The sequence below is a fragment of the Emydura macquarii genome, unplaced genomic scaffold (genome assembly GCF_026122565.2).
Source record: "Emydura macquarii macquarii isolate MOO-44397 ecotype Brisbane River unplaced genomic scaffold, CSIRO-AGI_Emac_v2 contig_1230, whole genome shotgun sequence".
Classification (NCBI taxonomy): Eukaryota; Metazoa; Chordata; order Testudines; family Chelidae; genus Emydura; species Emydura macquarii.
In genome coordinates this window covers 23,454,638-23,474,743 of record NW_027131367.1, presented here as the reverse complement: position 1 = coordinate 23,474,743, position 20,106 = coordinate 23,454,638, and the positions used below count along the sequence as shown (strand labels likewise).

The window sequence follows — 20,106 nt, the reverse complement described above, 5'->3', positions numbered from 1 at the left end:
TACCTGGAACAAGGAATTTTAAAGCCTTGTATTTCACCTTGTAACACTCCGATTTTTCCAGTTAAAAAATCTAAGCTAGATGACCAAGGAAATCCTGTGTACCGATTTGTTCAGGACTTAAGAGCAATAAATGCCTATGTCATTCCACGACATGTAGTCGTGCCCAATCCTGCCACCATCGTGACTACTGTTCCAGCCGAGTCATGTTGTTATTTTGTTATTGATTTGTGTGCAGCATTTTTCAGCATTCCGATAGATGATAGATTTTTGATTTGTGTGCACATTTTTCAGGATAGATGATAGATTTTTGGACCAGGAGTAAGGAAGCTTTCTCCTAAGCGGATCCAAGCTATACAAAATATGCCTCTCCCACACACCAAGAAACAGGTAAGAGCTATTTTGGGGGCCGCAGGTTTCTGCAGACCCTGTATTCCTGCTTTTGGGGAACTTGTGAAACCTTTAGTTGAGTTAACCAAAGCCTCTGTCCCAGAGCCTCTTGAAGAGACTGCTGAACTGAAATTAACTATTCATAAGCTAAAGCATGTGTTAAGTGAAGCTCCAGCCTTGGGACTCCCTGATTACAGAAAGCCATCTCAATTGTTTGTGCACGAACGAGGGGGGGTGGCCTCTGGAATCCTAACCCAGAGGTTCGGCTCCAGAAGACGACCAGTAGCTTATTACTCTGCCCAGCTAGATCCAGTAGCCAAAGGAGCTGTGGGTTGTTTAAGAGCTGTTGCAGCCACAGCAGCGATGATTACAAAGAGTAAAGATCTTGTGTTGGGCTATCCTTTGACTGTATTTGTGCCTCATGAGGTGGAAGCCCTTATGACACGAGAGAAGACCCAAGCATTCTCCCACCAACGAATTGCCCAGTATGAAGTGATTTTACTGGCAGCAGAAAACATCACCCTTCAAAGGTGTTCCATATTAAATCCAGCGACACTATTACCAGAACCTGATCTGATAGAAGAGCCCCATGATTGCTGCAAGGTAGTAGATGTGGTTGAGCAGCCACAGTCAGATTTAACAGATGTACCTCTTTCTAATCCAGATCAGATTTTATTTACAGATGGCTCCTCATTTATGCGGGAGGGTGACCGATATACCAGAGCAGCAGTGACCTCCCTATTCGTAGTGCTGTGGGCGGAACCACTACCAGCGTCACTCAGCGCCCAGGCAGCAGAGCTAGTAGCACTAGCTAAGGCGTGTGAGTTAAGCAAGGATTTAGCTGTCAATATTTACACTGACTCTAAATATGCCTTTGGAATTTGCCATGCTGTAGGAGCCTTATGGAAGCAGCGAGGGTTTCTCACTTCTACAGGGAGTAAAATTGCTAATGCCAAACAGGTTGAAGACTTGCTGAATGCCATTATGTTACCCAGAGAAATTGCAGTCATGCACTGTGCAGCTCACACCAATGCTACAGATGACATCAGCCAAGGGAATAGACAAGCTGACTACGCAGCCAAGGAAGCAGCTCTACAGCCACTGCCCCTGAGTGTGTCTGCTCCAGTGTTCGTGCCAGGATTACAAGAGAAGGAAATATCAAATGCCATAACTGCAGAAGAGAAAGCCCGGTGGGTAAGGCTTTATGAGGCCGTGGAAAAGGAGGGATTATGGTGGACTCCCCAAGGTAAGCCCATTTTACCTTTTCTTTTGTTAAGACCCATGTGCCAGCAGATTCATAGCCAGGGGCACTATGGGGCGGCAGCCATCGCAGATACCATCCTGCGTACATGGTTTGCTCCTGGAGTCCATCAGGTAGCAAAAAGGGTAACCCAATCCTGCCCCACTTGCCAAGCCTTTAATGCAGTATCCCGGAAAGATCTAAAAGAAGGTGCCCAGCCATGGACAGTTTTACCATTTGAAAACTTGCAATTGGATTTTATTTCCTTGCCAGCCTGTCAAGGTTACAAATATGTGCTGGTGATTGTTGATCAGTTAACCCACTGGGTTGAAGCTACTCCTGCCAGAAGTGCAACTGCAACTGTTGTAAGAAATTTTTTGTTAAAGGAGATCATCCCTAGGTTCGGGCTCCCTCAAGTGGTTAACTCTGACCAAGGAAGTCATTTCACTGAAGAAACCCTGAACGAGGTGTATGCAGCTTTTGGAATTACCAGGAAACTACACAACCCATACCATCCACAAAGTTCGGGACAGGTGGAAAGGGTAAACCGGGAAATAAAAACCCTATTGGGAAAACTTTGTCGTGAATCACAATTAAAGTGGCCCCAGGTCCTACCTATTGTTTTGTTTCAATTAAGAAATAGGCCAAGGAAAGATATTGGTCTTAGCCCATATGAAATGTTGTTTGGGCATCCCCCTACTATGGCAAAACAATTTCAGTTTCTTACTAGAACTCTTATGGGAGGGGATCACCAACTATATGAGTATGTGAAATCCTTGCGTAAGCGTTTTTTACTCTTACAGAAAGCAGGAGCTCTACTACAGCCAGTTCCCCTGGATTGTGAGGTGCACCCTTACCAACCTGGTGACCGCGTGTGGATAAAGACTCCCAGACGTTCCAGTCCCCTAACGCCAGTTTGGGAAGGACCATTCCAGGTGCTGCTAACTACCCATACAGCAGTAAAGGTTGCAGAAAAGTCCTCTTGGATCCACCATTCCCAAGTGAAGCCAGCAGTATATGATGACAGTACCCCGGCTGTGGTACCACCTTTGAAGCTAACCCGACAGCCAGACTCTAATGCATGGACTATTGCTCTATTTACTGAACCAACCTAGAATGTGTTTATTGAGCTAAAATACTACTGAGTTTTTTTGTTTTGTTTGTATAATCACTGGGCTTATTATTGACATTTTATTTTTGTGCTGGAAAATAGAGAAAATGGTGAAAGTCCAGGGTTTTGAGACCTTTGCCTCCCCTCTGGTTTTTACCCTTTGTTATTTTTGGCTGATTACAGGGCATGGGAGCTCCACCCCAGACTCCACCCCAGATACCCCTTATCAAACCCGGATCCATCCTTCCCATAACAATTGGTGGGTAGAAATGGCTCGTACTGCTTTAAATTCCACTGCGTTTTGTATGACGGGGGGAGATAATGTAGGGTCATCTTTGACCACTTGTTTTATTGGGGTAGCCTGTAATTTTTCCAATATTCATGCCTATACCCAATTAACCGACTACAACAATTCTACCTGGGTAGTGGGAGACCTACCCCGATGGGGATCCATTCTTAAGCCCCAGCCACACTGGACCAATGCCCATCGACTCACCTTTCAGTTACATAATTTAACTCAAGTCCATGACTGTATTCAATGTGTTAATTGTACTAAGAAGTGTGTTAATGTGACCACTACTAAAGAATTAGAATGTAGTAGTGTTAGTTATAGTAGCTATTTTACCACTTCCCTTTATTTACCTAAGGGGTGGTTTTTATTTTGTGGTTTAACTGCTTATACTTGTGTTCCTGCCAACGCCACTGGGGGTCCCTGTGCTATAGGCAGATTAACTTCCGCCTTGGCAGTGTTGCCCCCTAATCGTTTCAATCCCCCCCCAATCTAGACACTGTTGATAGATAAGTTAAAACCTTTTGCCCTTATTTTTTATGTTATGCATATGTTTATAGTTAGAAGAAGTAGAAAGTGTAACATTAATAGTAATAACAATAATAATCTGAGTGTACCAATAAGCATTAAGAATTTATGCATATGTAATTTCTTTGTGTTTGTATAAATATGCAAGAGAGCATGCCTTCGGGGTCTCACACTGACCACTTGTTGGGAGGTGTCCGACCTCTGCAGAAATAAAACTTGGAGACTGCCCAAATACCTGCTTAGATCTCTTTTTTATCTGGTGCAGGGTAAACGAACCTCATTTGGAATATTTTTCCAATGCAGGGTTAGCCTTTGGGTCTGGGTCCCCGGGGTTTGCAGGGTTAGCCTTTGGGTCTGTGTCCCCGGGGTTGGCAAGATTTGGGTTTGGGGCTCGGTCCCCGGGGTTTGCAGGCTTAGGCTTTGGGGCTCTGTCCCCGGGGTTTGCAGGCTTAGGCTTGGGGCTCGGTCCCCGGGGTTTGCAGGCTTAGGCTTTGGGTCTGGGTCCCCGGGGTTTGCAGGGTTTGGGTTTGGGGCTTGGTCCCCGAGGTTTGCAGGGCTTAGGATTTGGGGCTCAGTCCCCGGGGTTTGCAGGCTTAGGGTTTGGGGCCCGGTCCCGGGGTTTGCAGGCTTAGGGTTTGGGGCCTGGTCCCCGGGGTTTGCAGGGTTTGGGTGTGGGTCTCGGTTCCCCGGGGTTTGCAGGGTTATGCTTTGCGTCTGGGTCCCCGGGGTTTGCAGGCTTAGGCTTTGGGTCTCGGTCCCCAAGGTTTGCAGGATTAGGCTTTGGGTCTCGGTCCCCGAGGTTTGCAGGATTAGGCTTTGGGTCTGGGTCCCCGGGGTTTGCAGGGTTTGGGTTTGGGGCTTGGTCCCCGAGGTTTGCAGGGCTTAGGATTTGGGGCTCAGTCCCCGGGGTTTGCAGGCTTAGGGTTTGGGGCCCGGTCCCGGGGTTTGCAGGCTTAGGGTTTGGGGCCTGGTCCCCGGGGTTTGCAGGGTTTGGGTGTGGGTCTCGGTTCCCCGGGGTTTGCAGGGTTATGCTTTGCGTCTGGGTCCCCGGGGTTTGCAGGCTTAGGCTTTGGGTCTCGGTCCCCAAGGTTTGCAGGATTAGGCTTTGGGTCTCGGTCCCCGAGGTTTGCAGGATTAGGCTTTGGGGCCCGGTCCCCGGGGTTTGCAGGGTTTGGGTGTGGGTCTCGGTTCCCCGGGGTTTGCAGGGTTATGCTTTGCGTCTGGGTCCCCGGGGTTTGCAGTCTTAGGCTTTGGGTCTCGGTCCCCAAGGTTTGCAGGATTAGGCATTGGGTCTGGGTCCCCGGGGTTTGCAGGGTTAGGCTTTGGGGATCGGTCCCCGGGGTTTCCAGACTTAGGCGTTGGGGCTCGGTCCCCGGGGTTTGCAGGCTTAGGCTTTGGGGCTCGGTCCCCGTGGTTTGCAGGGTTTGGGTGTGGGGCTCGGTAACCCGGGGTTTGCAGGGTTAGGCTTTGGGTCTGGGTCCCCGGGGTTTGCAGGGTTAGGCTTTGGGTCTGGGTCCCCGGGGTTTGCAGGGTTAGGCTTTGGGTCTGGGTCCCCGGAGTTTCCAGGCTTAGGCTTTGGGGCTCGATCCCCGGGGTTTGCAGGGTCTGGGTTTGGTCTCGGTCCCCGAGGTTTGCAGGATTAGGCATTGGGTCTCGGTCCCCGAGATTTGCAGGATTAGGCTTTGGGTCTCGGTCCCCAAGGTTTGCAGGATTAGGCTTTGTGGCTCGGTCCCCGGGGTTTGCAGGCTTAGGCTTTGGGGCTCGGTCCCCGGGGTTTGCAGGGTCTGGGTTTGGGGCCCAGTCCCCGGGGTGTGCAGGGTTTGGGGCCCGGTGCCCGGGGTTTGCAGGGTTTGGCTTTGGGTCTGGGTCCCCGAATTTGCAGGGTTAGGCTTTGGGGCTCGGTCCCCAGAGTTTCCAGGCTTAGGCTTTGGGGCTCGGTCCCGGGGGTTTGCAGGCTTCGGCTTTGGGGCTCGGTCCCCGGGGTTTGCAGGGTTATGCTTTGCATCTGGGTCCCCGGGGTTTGCAGGCTTAGGCTTTGGGGTTCGGTCCCCAGGGTTTGCAGGCTTAGGCTTTGGGGTTCGGTCCCCGGGGTTTGCAGGCTTAGGCTTTGGGGCTCGGTCCACAGGGTTTGCAGGGTTAGGCTTTGGGTCTGGGTCCCCAGGGTTTGCAGGGTTAGGCTTTGGGTCTGGGTCCCCGGGGTTTGCAGGGTCAGGCTTTGGGTCTGGGTCCCTGGGTTTTGCCGGGTTAGGCTTTGGGTCTGGGTCCCCGGGGTTTGCAGGGTCAGGCTTTGGGTCTGGGTCCCCGGGTTTTGCCGGGTTTGGGTTTAGATCTGGGTCCCCGGGGTTTTCAGGTTTTGGGTTTGGGTCTTGGTCCCCGGGGTTTGCAGGATTAGGCTTTGGGTCTGGGTCCCCGTGGTTTGCAGGGTTTGGGTGTGGGTCTCGGTCCCCGGGGTTTGCAGGCTTAGGTTTTGGGTCTCGGTCCCCGGGGTTTGCAGGGTTTGGGTGTGGGTCTCAGTAACCCGGGGTGTGCATGTCTTGGCTTTGGGTCTCGATCCCCGGGGTTTGCAGGGTTAGGGTTTGGCTTTGGGTCTCGGTCCCCGGGGTTCGCAGGGTTAGGGTTTGGCTTTGGGTCTGGGTCTCCGGGGTTTGCAGGGTTAGGGTTTGGCTTTGGGTCTGGGTCTCCGGGGTTTGGCTTTGGGTCTGGGTATCCGGGGTTTGCAGGGCTTAGGATTTGGGGCCCGGTCCCCGGGGTTTGCAGGTTTTGGGTTTGGGCTCGGTCCCCGGGGTTTGCAGGGTTTGGGTCTCGGTCCCCGGGGTTTGCAGGCTTAGGCTTTGGATCTCGGTCCCCGGGGTTTGCAGGCTTAGCCTTTGGGTCTCGGTTCCCGGGGTTTGCAGGGTTTGGCTTTGGGTCTCGATCCCTGGGGTTTGCAGGGTTTGGCTTTAGGTCTCGAGCCCCAGGGTTTGGCTTTGGGTCTGGGTCCCCGGAGTTTGCAGGGTTAGGCTTTGGGTCTGGGTCCCCGGGGTTTGCAGGCTTAGGCTTTGGGTATCGGTCCACAAGGTTTGGAGGTTTTTTCTTTGGATCTCGGTCCCCGGGGTTTGCAGGCTTAAGCTTTGGGTCTCGGTGACCGGGGTTTGCAGGCTTAGGCTTTGGGTCTCGGTCCCCGGGGTTTGCAGGGTTTGGATTTTGGTCTCGGTTCCCCGGGTTTGCAGGGTTTGGGTTTGTGTCTCGGTTCCCTGGGTTTGCAGGCTTAGGCTTTGGGTCTCGGTCCCCGGGGTTTGCAGGCTTAGCCTTTGGGTCTCGGTCCCCGTGATTAGCAGGGTTTGGGTTTTGGTCTCCATCCCCTGGGTTTGTAGGGTTTGGGTTTGGGTCTGGGTCGCCGGGGTTTCCAGGCTTAGTGTTTGGGTTTCAGTCCCCAGGGTTTGCAGGGTTTGGGTTTGGGTCTCGTTCGTTGGGGTTTGCAGGCTTAGGATTGGGGTCTCGGTCCCCTGGAGTTTGCAGGCTTAGGCTTTGAGTCTGGGTCCCCTGGTTTTGCAGGCTTAACCTTTGGGTCTCGGTGACCGGGGTTTGCAGGCTTAGGCTTTGGATCTCGGTCCTCGGGGTTTGCAGGGTTTGGATTTGGGTCTCGGTCCCCGGGGTTTGCAGTCTTAGGCTTTGGGTCTCGGTCCCCGGGGTTTGCAGGCTTAGGCTTTGGGTCTGGTTCTTCGGGGTTTGCAAGCTTAGGCTTTGGGTCTCAGTCCCCGGGGTTTGCAGGCTTAGGCTTTGTGTCTCGGTTCCCTGGCTTTGCAGGCTTAGGCTTTGGGTCTCAGTCCCCGTGATTAGCAGGGTTTGGTTTTTGGTCTCCATCCCCTGGGTTTGTAGGGTTTGGGTTTGGGTCTGGGTCGCCGGGGTTTCCAGGCTTAGTGTTTGGGTTTCAGTCCCCAGGGTTTGCAGGGTTTGGGTTTGGGTCTCGTTCGTTGGGGTTTGCAGGCTTAGGATTGGGGTCTCGGTCCCCTGGAGTTTGCAGGCTTAGGCTTTGAGTCTGGGTCCTCTGGTTTTGCAGGCTTAACCTTTGGGTCTCGGTGACCGGGGTTTGCAGGCTTAGGCTTTGGGTCTCGGTCCTCGGGGTTTGCAGGGTTTGGATTTGGGTCTCGGTCCCCGGGGTTTGCAGTCTTAGGCTTTGGGTCTCAGTCCCCGGGGTTTGCAGGCTTAGGCTTTGGGTCTCGGTCCCTGGGGTTTGCAGGCTTAGGCTTTGGGTCTCGGTCCCCGGGGTTTGCATGCTTAGGCTTTGGGTATGGGTCCCCGGGGTTTGCAGGCTTAGGCTTTGGGTCTCGGTCCCCGGGGTTTGCAGGCTTAGGCTTTGGGTCTTGGTTCCCTGGGTTTGCAAGGTTAGGGTTTGGGTCTGGGACCCTGGGGTTTGCAGGGTTTGGGTTTGGATCTCGGTCCCCAGGGTTTGGTTTTGCAGCGTTAGTGTTTGTGTCTCGCTCCCCACGGTTTGTAGGGTTAGGGTTTGGTCTCGGTCTCCAGGGTTTGCAGGGTTAGGGTCTCTGTCCCCAGGGATTGCAGTGTTAGGGTCTCGGGCCCCAGGCCTGCTTTCACGTCCTTTGACGCTAAACAACGCAGAGAGAAAGCCAGGATGTCCGCTGTCACGTCCCTTGACCGTGAGCAACGCAGAGAGAAAGCTAGGATGTCCGCTGTCACGTCCCTTGACCATGAGCAAGCCAGTGAGACAGCTAGGATGTCCGTCACGTCCTTTGACCATGGTCAACGCAGAGAGAAAGCTAGGATGTCCGCTGTCACGTCCCTTGACCGTGAGCAACGCAGAGAGAAAGCTAGATTGTCCACGAGGGACGCTGTCATGTCCTTTCACCCTGAACAACACATAGAGAAAGCTAGGAAGTCCGCTGTCACGTCCCTTCACCATGAGCAACGCAGACAAAAAGCTAGGATGTCCGCTGTCACATCCCTAGACCGTGAGCAACGCAGAGAGAAAGCTATTATGTCCGCTGTCACGTCGCTTGACCGTGAGCAACGCAGAGAGAAAGATAGGATGTCCGCTGTCACGTCCCTTGACCGTGATCAATGCATATAGAAAGCTTGGATGTCCGGGAGGCCCGCTGTCATGTCCTTTCACGGTGAATGACGCAGAGAGACAGCTAGGATGTCCGCTGTCACGTCCCTTGACCGTGAGCAACGCAGAGAGAAAGCTAGGATGTCCGGGAGGCCCACTCTCATGTCCTTTGACCCTGAACAACGCAGAGAGAAAGCTAGGATGTCCATGAGGGCCGCTGTCACATCCCTTGACCGTGAGCAACGCAAAGAGAAAGCTAGATGTCTGGGAAGCCCGCTTTCATGTCCTTTGACCCTGAACAACACAGAGAGAAAGCTAGGATGTCCGCTGTCAAGTTCCTTGACCGTGAGCAATGCAGAGAGAAAGCTAGGATGTCCGCTGTCACGTCCCTTGACCGTGAGCAACACAGAGAGAAAGATAGGATGTCCGCTGTCACGTCCCTTGACCGTGATCAATGCATATAGAAAGCTTGGATGTCCTGGTGGCCTGCTGTCATGTACTTTGACCCTGAACAACGCACAGAGAATGCTAGGATGTCCACGATGTCCACTGTCTCGTCCCGTCACCGTGAGCAAAGCAGAGAGAAAGCTCGGATGTCCGTCACGTCCTTTGACTGTGGACAACGCAGAGAGAAAGCTAGGATGTCCGCTGTCACTTCCCATTACCTTGAGAAACGCAGAGAGAAAGCGAGGATGTCCGCTGTCACGTCCCTTAGTTGTGAGCAACGCAGCGTGACAGCTAGGATGTCCGGGAGGCCCGCTGTCACGTCCTTTGACCCTGAACAATGCAGAGAGAATACTAGGATGTCCAGTTGTCCGCTGTCCCGTCCCTTGACCGTGAGCAATGCAGAGAGAAAGCTAGGATGTCCATCACGTCCTTTGACCTTGGTCAACGCAAGGAGAAAGCTAGGATGTCAACAAGGCCCGCTGTCACATCCTTTGACCCTGAACAACGCAGAGAGAATGCTAGGATGTCCATTTTGTCCGCTGTCACGTTCCTTGACCGTGAGCAACCCAGGGAGACAGCTAGGATGTCCGTCACGTCCTTTGACCGTGGTCAATGCAGAGAGAAAGCTAGGATGTCCGTGAGGCCCGCTGTCATGTCCTTTGACCATGAGTAACGCAGATATAAAGCTAGGATATGCGCTGTAAATCCCTTGACAGAGAGCAATGCAGAGAGAAAGCTTGGATGTCCCAGATGCCCGCTGTAACGTCATTTGACCCTGAACAATACAGAGAGAATACTAGGATGTCCACGATGTCCGCTGTAACAGAAAGAAAGCTAGTCTGTCCGCGTGGCTCGCTACCACGTCCTGTGTCCCCGAGCAAAGGAGAGAGAATACTTAAGTGACCGTGAGCAACGCAGAGAGAAAGCTAAGATGTCCGTCACGTCTTTTGACCGTGGTCAACGAAGAGAGAAAACTAGGATGTCCGCTTTCACATCTGTTGACCGTGAGCAATGCAGAGAGAAAGCTGGGATGTCCGGGAGGTCCGCTGTCACGTCCTTTGACCCTGAACATCGCAGAGAGAATGCTAGGTTGTCCACGATGTCCGCTGTCATGTCCTTTGACCCTCAGCAAGGCAGATATAAAGATAGGATGTCCGAGAGGCCCGCTGTCACGTCCTTTGACTGTGGTCAACGCAAAGAGAAAGCTAGGATGTCCGCTGTCACGTCTCTTGACCGTGAGCAACGCAGAGAGAAAGCTAGGATGTCCAGGAAGCCCGCTGTCATGTACTTTGACCCTGAACAATGCAGTGAGAAAGCTAGGATGTCCACAAGGGCCGCTGTAACGTCCCTTGACCATGAGCAACGCAGAGAGAAAGCTAAGATGTCTGGGAAGCCAGCTGTCATGTCCTTTGATTCTGAACAACGCAGAGAGAAAGCTAGGATGTCCGTCACGTCCCTTAACCGTGAGCAATGCAGAGAGAAACCTTGGATGTCCGTCACGTCCTTTGACCGTGGTCAACGCAGAGAGAAAGCTAGGATGTCCGCTCTAACGTTCCCTGACCGTGAGCAATTCAGTGAGACAGCTCGGTTGTCCGCGTGGCTCGCTGCCACGTCCTCTATCCCCGAGCAAAGGAAAGAGACTACTTAAGTGTCCGAGGAGCATGCTGCCACTGTGGCCCTCAGCAACGCAGAGAGAAAGCTGGGATCTCCGCTGTCACATCCCTTGACCATGAGCAATGCAGAATGAAAGCTAGGATGTCCGCGTGGCTCGCTACCACGTCCTCTATCCCCGAGCAAGGAGAGGTAATACATAAGTGTCCGAGGAGCACGCTGCCACTGTGGCCCTCAGCAACGCAGAGAGAAAACTAGGATGTCCGCTGTCACGTCCCTTGACCGTGAGCAACGCAGAGGGAAAGCTAGGATGTCCGCTGTCTCGTCCCTTGACTGTGATCAACGTAGAGAGAAAGCTATCATGTCCTGGAGGCCCGCTGTCATGTCCTTTCAACCTGAACAACACAGAGAGAAAGCTAGGATGTCCACGAGGGCCACTGTCACGTCACTTGACCATGAGCAACGCAGAGAGAAAGCTAGGATGTCCGCTGTCCCGTCCTTTGAACGTGAGCAACGAAGAGAGAAAGCTAGGATGTCCATAACTTCCTTTGACCGTGGTCAACGCGAAGAGAAAGCTAGAACGTCAGCGAGGCCCGCTGTCACGTCCTTTGACCCTGAACAACGCAGAGAGAAAGCTAGGAAGTCCACGAAGTCCGCTGTCACTTCCCTTCACCTTGAGCAATAAAGAGGGAAAGCTAGGCAGTCCGAGTGGCTCGCTTCCACGTCCTTTGACCGTGGTCAATGCAGAGAGAAAATTGGATGTCCGCTGTCACGTCCCTTGACTGTGAGCAACACAGAAAGAAAACTAGGATGTCCGGGAGGCCTGCTGTCACGTCCCTTGACCATGAGCAATGCATAGAGAAAGCTAGGATGTCCGCGAGTCCCGCTGTCAAGTACTTTCACCCTGAACAATTCAGAGAGAAAGCTAGGATGTCCACGAGGCGCGCTGTTACGTCCTTTGACCCTGAACAACGCAGAGAGTATGCTAGGAAGTCCACCAAGTCCGCTGTCACTTTCCTTCACCTTGAGCAACACAGAGGGAAAGCTAGGCTGTTCGAGTGGCTCGCTTCCACGTCCTTTGACCGTGGTCAATGAAGAGAGAAAGCTAGGATGTGCGCTGTCACGTCCCTTGACCGTGAGCAACGCAGAGAGAAAGCTAGGATGTCCGGGAGGCCCGCTGTCACGTCCTTTGACGCTAAACAACGCAGAGAGAAAGCTAGGATGTCCGCTGTAAATCCCTTGACAGAGAGCAATGCAGAGAGAAAGCTAGGATGTCCGGGAGGCCCGCTGTCACGTCCTTTGACGCTAAACAACGCAGAGAGAAAGCTAGGATGTCCGCTGTAAATCCCTTGACAGAGAGCAATGCAGAGAGAAAGCTAGGATGTCCGAGATGCCCGCTGTCACGTCCTTTGACCCTGAACAACACAGAGAGAATGCTAGGATGTCCGCTGTCACGTCCCTTCACCGTGAGCAACGCAGAGGGAAAGCTAGGCTGTTAGCGTGGCTCGCTTCCACGTCCTCTGTCCCCGAGCAAAGGAGAGAGAATACTTAAGTGTCCGAGTAGCACGCTGCCACTCTGGCCCTCAGCAACGCAGAGAGAAAGTTAGGATGTCCGCTATCACGTCACCTGACCGTGAGCAAGGCACAGAGAAAGCTAGGATGTCCGGGAAGCCCGCTGTCATGTCCTTTGACTCTGAACGACGCAGAGAGAAAGCTAGGATGTCCGATGTCACGTGCCTTGACAGTGAGCAACGCAGAGAGAAAGCTAGGATGTCCGGGAAGCCCGCTGTCATGTCCTTTGACTCTGAACGAAGCAGAGAGAAAGCTAGGATGTCCGATGTCACGTCCTTTGACCCTGAACAACGCGGAGAGAATGCTGGGATGTCCACGATGTCCGCTGTCACGTCCCGTCACCGTAAGCAATGCAGAGAGAAAGCTCGGATGTCCGCTGTCACGTCCCTTGACAGTGAGCAACGCAGAGAGAAAGCTAGGATGTCCGCTGTCAAGTACTTTGACCCTGAACAATGCAGTCAGAAAGCTAGGTTGTCCACGAGGCCCGCTGTCACGTCGCTTGACCATGAGGAACGCAGAGAGAAAGCTAGGATGTCCAGTAGGCCCGCTTTCATGTCCTTTGACTCTGAACAACGCAGAGAGAAAACTAGGATGTCCATCACGTCCTATGACCGTGGTCAACGCAAGAGAAAGCTAGGATGTCCACTGTCACGTCCCTTGACAGTGAGCAACGCAGGGAGAAAGATAGGATGTCCGGGAGGCCCGCTGTCATGTGCTATGGACCTGAACAACGGAGAGAGAAAGCTAGGATGTCCGCTGTCACGTCCCTTGACCGTGAGCAATGCAGAGAGAAAGCTAGGATGTCTGGGAGGACCGCTGTCATGTCCTTTGACACTGAACAACGTAGAGAGAAAGCTTGGATATCTGCTGTCACGTCCCTTGACAGTGAGCAACAAAGAGAAAAAACTGGGATGTCCGGGAGGCCCGTTGTCACGTCCTTTGACCCTGAACAACGCAGAGAGAAAGCTAGGATGTCCACGGGGGCCGCTGTCACTTCCCCTGACAATGAGCAACGCAGAGAAAAAGCTAGGATGTCCGCTGTCACGTCCCTTGACGGTGAGCAACGCAGAGAGAAAGCTCGGTTGTCCGGGAGGCACGCTGGCAAGTCCTTTGATCCTGAACAACGCAGAGAGAAAACTAGGATGTCCACGGGGGCCGCTGTCACTTCCCTTGACCGTGAGCAATGCAGAGGGAAAGCTAGGATGTACGTCACGTCCCTTAACCGTGAGCAACGCAGAGAGACTGCTAGGATGTCCACGTTGTCCTCTGTCACGTCCCGTCATCGTAAGCTATGCAAAGAGAAAACTCGGATGTCCGTCACGTCCTTTGACCGTGGTCAACGCAAAGAGAAAGCTAGGATGTCCGCTGTCACGTCCCTTGACAGTGAGCAACGCAGAAAGAAAGTTAGGATGTCCACGAGGGCCGCTGTCACGTCCCTTGACTATGAGCAACGCAGAGCGAAAGCTAAGATGTCTGGGAGGCCCGCTGTCAAGTACTTTAACACTGAACATTGCAGAGAGAAAGCTAAGTTGTCCACGAGGGCCGCTGTCACGTCCCTTGACAGTGAGCAACGCAGGGAGAAAGATAGGATGTGCGGGAGGCCCGCTGTCATGTCCCATGACCCTGAACAACGGAGAAAGAAAGCTTGGATGTCCGCTGTCACTTCCCTTTACTGTGATCAATGCAGAGGGAAAGCTAGGATGTCCGTCACGTCCCTTAACCGTGAGCAACGCAGAGAGACAGCTAGGATGTCCGGTACGCTCGCTGTTACGTCCTTTGACCCTGAACAACGCAGAGAGAATGCTACGATGTCCATGATGTCCTCTGTCACGTCCCGTCATCGTAAGCAATGCAGAGAGAAAACTCGGATGTCCGTCACGTCCTTTGACCGTGGTCAACGCAAAGAGAAAGCTAGGATGTCCGCTGTCACGTCCCTTGACAGTGAGCAACGCAGAGAGAAAGCTAGGATGTCTGGGAGGCCTGCTGTCAAGTACTTTGACCCTGAACAATGAAGAGAGAAAGCTAGGTTGTCCACGAAGGCCGCTGTCACATCCCTTGACTATGAGCAACGCAGAGCGAAAGCTAAGATGTCCGGGAGGCCCGCTGTCAAGTACTTTAACACTGAACATTGCAGAGAGAAAGCTAGGTTGTCCACGAGGGCCGCTGTCACGTCCCTTGACAGTGAGCAATGCAGGGAGAAAGCTAGGATGTCCGGGAGGCCCGCTGTCATGTCCCATGACCCTGAACAACGGAGAGAGAAAGCTTGGATGTCCGCTGTCACTTCCCTTTACCGTGAGCAATGCAGAGGGAAAGCTAGGATGTCCGTCACGTCCCTTAACCGTGAGCAACGCAGAGAGACAGCTAGGATATCCGGTACGCCCGCTGTTACGTCCTTTGACCCTGAACAACGCAGAGAGAAAGCTAGGCTGTCCGTCACGTCCTTTCACGGTGGTCAACACAGAGAGAAAGCTAGGATGTCCGCTGTCTCGTCCCTTGACCGTGAGCAACGCAGAGAGAAAGCTAGTATGTCCTGGAGGCCCGCTGTAAACTCCTTTGACCCTGAGCAATGCATATATAAAGCTAGGATATCCTGGAGACCCGCTGTCATGTCCTTTGACCCTGAGCAAGGCAGAGAGAAAGCTAGCCTGTCCGCTGTCACGTCCCTTGAACGTGATCAACGCATAGAGAAAGCTAGGATGTCCATCACTTCCTTTCACCGTGGTCAACGCAAAGAGAAAGCTAAGAACGTCAGTGAGGCCCACTGTCATGTCCTTTCACCCTGAAAAACGCAGAGAGTATGCTAGGAAGTCGACGAAGTCCGCTGTCACTTCCCTTCACCTTGAGCAATGCAGAGAGAAAGCTAGGAAGTCCGGGAGGCCCGCTGTCACGTCCCTTGACCAAGAGCATCGCAGAGAGAAAAGTAGGACGTCCGAGAGGCCCGCTGTCACGTCCTTTGACCGTGGTCAACGCAAAGAGAAAGATAGGATGTCCGCTGTCACGTCCCTTGACAGTGAGCAAGGCAGAGAGAAAGCTAGGATGTCCGGGAGGCCCGCTGTCATGTACTTTGACCCTGAACAACACAGAGAGAATGCTAGTATGTCCACGATGTCCGCTGTCACGTCCCTTCACAGTGAGCAACGCAGAGAGAAAGCTTGGATGTCCGCTGTCACGTCCTTTGACCGTGGTCAACGCAGAGAGAAAGCTAGGATGTCCGCTGTCACGGCCCTTGCTCATGAGCAATGCAGAGAGAAAACTAGGATGTCCTGGGGGCCCGCTGTCATGTCCTATGACCCTGAAGATCGGAGAGAGAAAACTAGGATGTCCACGAGGGCCGCTGTCACGTCCCTTGACACTGAACAACGTAGAGAGAAAGCTAGGATATCCGCTGTCACGTCCCTTGACTGTGAGCAACAAAGAGAAAAAGCTGGGATGTCCGGGAGGCCTGCTGTCACGTCCTTTCACCCTGAACAACGCAGAGAGAAAGCTAGGATGTCCACGTGGGCCGCTGTCACTTCCCTTGACAATGAGCAACGCAGAGAGAAAACTAGGATGTCCGCTGTCACGTCCCTTGACCGTGAGCAAGCCATTGAGACAGCTAGGACGCCCGTCACGTCCTTTGATCGTGGTCAATGCAGAGAGAAAGTTAGGAATGTCCGCTGTCTCGTCCCTTGACCCTGAGCAAGGCAGAGAGAAAGCTAGGCTGTCCGCTGTCACGTCCCTTGAACGTGATCAACGCATAGAGAAAGCTAGGATGTCCATCACTTCCTTTCACCGTGGTCAACGCAAAGAGAAAGCTAAGAACGTCAGCGAGGCCCGCTGTCACGTCCTTTGACCCTGAACAACGCAGAGAGTATGCTAGGAAGTCCACGAAGTCCGCTGTCACTTCCCTTGACCATGAGCAATGCAGAGAGAAAACTAGGATGTCCGAGTGGCCCGCTGTTACGTCCTTCGACCGTGGTCAAGGCAAAGAGAAAGCTAGGATGTCCGCTGTCACGTCCCTTGACAGTGAGCAACGCAAAGAGAAAGTTTGGATGTCCGAGAGGCCCGCTGTCACGTCCTTCGACCGTGGTCAAGGCAAAGAGAAAGTTAGTAGGTCCGCTGTCACGTCCCTTCACCGTGAGCAACGCAGAGAGAAAGCTTGGATGTCCGTCACCTCATTTGACCGTGGTCCATGCAGAGAGAAAGCTAGGATGTCCGCTGTCACGTCCCTTGACTATGAGCAACGCAGAGAGAAAGCTAAGATGTCCGGGATGCCCGCTGTTATGTCCTTTGACACTGAACAACACAGAGAGAAAGTGTTGGAAAAATATTCCAAATGAGGTTCGTTAGCCCTGCACCAGATAGAAAAAGATCCACGCAGGTAGTTGGGCAGTTTCCAAGTTTTTTATTTCTGCAGAGGTCGGACACTTCCCAGCAAGTGGTCAGTGTGAGACCCCGAAGGCATGCTCTCTTGCATATTTATACAAACACAAACAAAGAAATTACATATGCATAAATTCTTAATGCTTATTGGTACACTCAGATTATTATTATTATTACTATTAACATTACACTTTCTACCTCTTCTAACTATAAACATATGCATAACATAAAAGATAAGGGCAAAAGATTTCAACTTATCTATCAACATTGTCTAGTCTATTTCTCAAAACTGAAGAGAAAGCAAAAACTACTTATATCTGACTCCTCATTTCTCCTGTTAATCTTTCTCTCTGACCTTGGCAGAGATAAGCACCATAGACATATTGGAGAGGAGTGGGTGGGTGATTTCAACAGAAAGCAGAACACTAAGAAAACAACAAAATGGAGTAACTGTGGTCCAGCAAACAATTATTTTCTTTCAATGCCCCCTTTGAGCCATACTGTATCACCAGTTTGGCTCACTAATAAAAGCTTGATCTACTCTTTGTTTAAGTGCAATAATGTCAACCTGAGTCAACATTTGCAGGGCAGGAGTGCTGGGTTTTACAAATCTGGTAAAAGCAGAACACACAAAGGGCAAATTACCTAAGCATTGAAAAAACAACATCCAAAAATACAAATTACAACAAACAAAACAATATAAAAAAATAAAGACTTAAGCCATTGCATATCTGGTAACCAAGCAATTAACCAACCCCACAAATCAAATTTACCATCAGACTGCTTGATTTTTTCTGCTAAATGGTGGAGATCAGCTAGACATTTCTCAATCAATGAACTATGGTCTGATAAATTAAAGCAACACATTCCTTGGAATTCTTGGCATCCATGATTATGACGTAGCAAAAGATAATCTATTGCAAGCCGATTTTGCAGGGTGGCATGGCGAACGTCTTGTAAATCCTCAGCCATGGCTTGAATCAAAGTGGAGGTTAAATTAATAGATTTTGCTAAGGCACATGCCACCTTGGATATTTCCTTGTAATTAATAACAGTAAGTCCAGGGACACCCACGAAGGATGTAGCTAGGGAAATGGCCTCAGCTTTAGAAAGCAAATTAACTAAATCATCACAGTCAGGACCCAACTGCTGCAGGGTACACCGTAGGCGAGAGGGATAGAAACGGTTAGGGGGCAACACTGCCAAGGCAGAAGTTACTCTGCCTATAGCACAGGGACCCCCAGTGGCGTTGGCAGGAACATAAGTATAAGCAGTTAAACCACAAAATAAAAACCACCCCTTAGGTAAATAAAGGGAAGTGGTAAAATAACTACTATAACTAACACTACTACATTCTAATTCTTTAGTAGTGGTCACATTAACACACTTCTTAGTACAATTAACAAATTGAATACAATCATGGGCTCGAGTTAAATTATGTAACTGAAAGGTGAGTCGATGGGCATTGGTCCAGTGTGGCTGGGGCTTAAGAGTGGATCCCCATCGGGGTAGGTCCCCCACTACCCAGGTAGAATTGTTGTAGCCGGTTAATTGGGTATAGGCATGAATATTGGAAAAATTACAGGCTACCCCAATGAAACAAGTGGTCAAAGATGACCCCACATTATCTCCCCCCTTCATACAAAAAGCAGTGGAATTTAAAGCAGTACGAGCCATTTCTACCCACCAATTGTTATGGGAAGGATGGATCTGGGTTTGATAAGAAGTATCTGGGGTGGAGTCTGGGGTGGAGCTCCCATGCCCTGTAATCAGCCAAAAATAACAAAGGGTGAAAACCAGAGGGGAGGCAGAGGTCTCAAAAACCTGGACTTTCACCATTTTCTCTATTTTCCAGCACAAAACTGAAATGTCAATAATAAGCCCAGTGATTATACAAACAAAAAAAAATCTCAGTAGTATTTTAGCTCAATAAACATATTCTAGGTTGGTTCAGTAAATAGAGCAATAGTCCATTCATTAGAGTCTGGCTGTCGGGTTAGCTTCAAAGGTGGTACCACAGCTGGGGTACTGTCATCATATACTGCTGGCTTCACTTGGGAATGGTGGATCCAGGCGGACTTTTCTGCAACCTTTACTGCTGTATGGGTAGTTAGCAGCACCTGGAATGGTCCTTCCCAAACTGGCGTTAGGGGACTGGAACGTCAGGGAGAAAGCTAGCATGTCCGTAAGGCCCGCTATCATCTCCTATGACCCTGAACAACGGAGAGAGAAAACGAGGATGTCCACGAGGGCCGCTGTCATGTCCTATGACCCTGAACAACGTAGAGAGAAAGCTAGGATGTCTGCTGTCACTTCCCTTGACCGTGAGCAACGCAGAGGGAAAACTCGGATGTCCATCACGTCCATTAACCGTGAGCAATGCAGAGAGACAGCTAAGATGTCCGGTAGGCCCGCTATCATGTCCTTTGACCCTGAACAACACAGAGAGAATGTTAGGATGTCCTCGATGTCCGCTTTCACGTCCCTGAACCGTGAGCAACGCAGAGAGAAAACTAGGATGTCCTGGAGGCCTCGCTGTCAAGTCTCTTGACCGTGGTCAACGCAAAGAGAAAGCTAGGATGTCTGCTGTCACGTCCCTTGACCATGAGCAATGCAGAGAGAAAGCTAGGATGTCCGCTGTCACGTCCCTTGAACGTGAGCAACGCAGAGAGAAAACTAGGATGTCCGGGAGGCCCGCTGTCAAGTACTTTGACCCTGAACAATGCAGAGAGAAAGCTAGGTTGTCCACGAGGCCCATTGTCACGTCCCTTCACCATGAGCAACGCAGAGAGAAAGCTAAGATGTCCGGGAGACCCGCTGTCATGTTCTTTGACACTGAACAACGCAGAGAGAAAGCTAGGATGTCCGGGAGGCCGACTGTCATGTCCTCTGACCCTGAACAACGGAGAGAGAAAGCTAGGATGTCCGCTGTCACTTCCCTTGACCGTGAGCAACGCAGAGAGGAAGCTAGGATGTCCGTCACGTCCTTTGAACGTGGTCAACGAAAAGAGAAAGCTAGGATGTCCGCTGTCACGTCCCTTGACAGTGAGCAACGCAGAGAGAAAGCTAGGATGTCCGGGCGGCCCGCCGTCATATCCTTTGACCCTGAACAATGCAGAGAGACAGCTAGGATGTCCACAAGGGCCGCTGTCACGTCCCTGGACAATTAGCAACGCAGAGTGAAATCTAGGATGTCAGGGATGTCGCAGAGAGAAAGCTAGGATGTCCGCTGTCACGTCCCTTGACAGTGACCAACGCAGGGAGAAAGCTAGCATGTCCGTGAGGCCCGCTGTCATCTCCTATGACCCTGAACAACGGAGAGAGAAAACGAGGATGTCCACGAGGGCCGCTGTCATGTCCTATGACCCTGAACAACGTAGAGAGAAAGCTAGGATGTCTGCTGTCACTTCCCTTGACCGTGAGCAACGCAGAGGGAAAACTCGGATGTCCGTCATGTCCATTAACCGTGAGCAACGCAGAGAGACAGCTAAGATGTCTGGTAGGCCCGCTAT

At 51.7% G+C, this 20,106-nt stretch overlaps 1 protein-coding gene across 1 annotated transcript; it reads left to right on the top strand.

Annotated features, from left to right (window-relative positions):
* The first annotated feature begins 436 nt into the window (after nucleotides 1-436).
* Nucleotides 437-3,787, top strand: LOC137152803 (uncharacterized). The gene is made up of 2 exons (XM_067547771.1): nucleotides 437-1,633; nucleotides 2,431-3,787. The coding sequence occupies exons 1-2, from the start codon at nucleotides 751-753 to the stop codon at nucleotides 2,469-2,471; spliced, it is 924 nt and encodes a 307-aa protein (XP_067403872.1). The 5' UTR covers nucleotides 437-750; the 3' UTR covers nucleotides 2,472-3,787.
* Nucleotides 3,788-20,106: the final 16,319 nt, after the last annotated feature.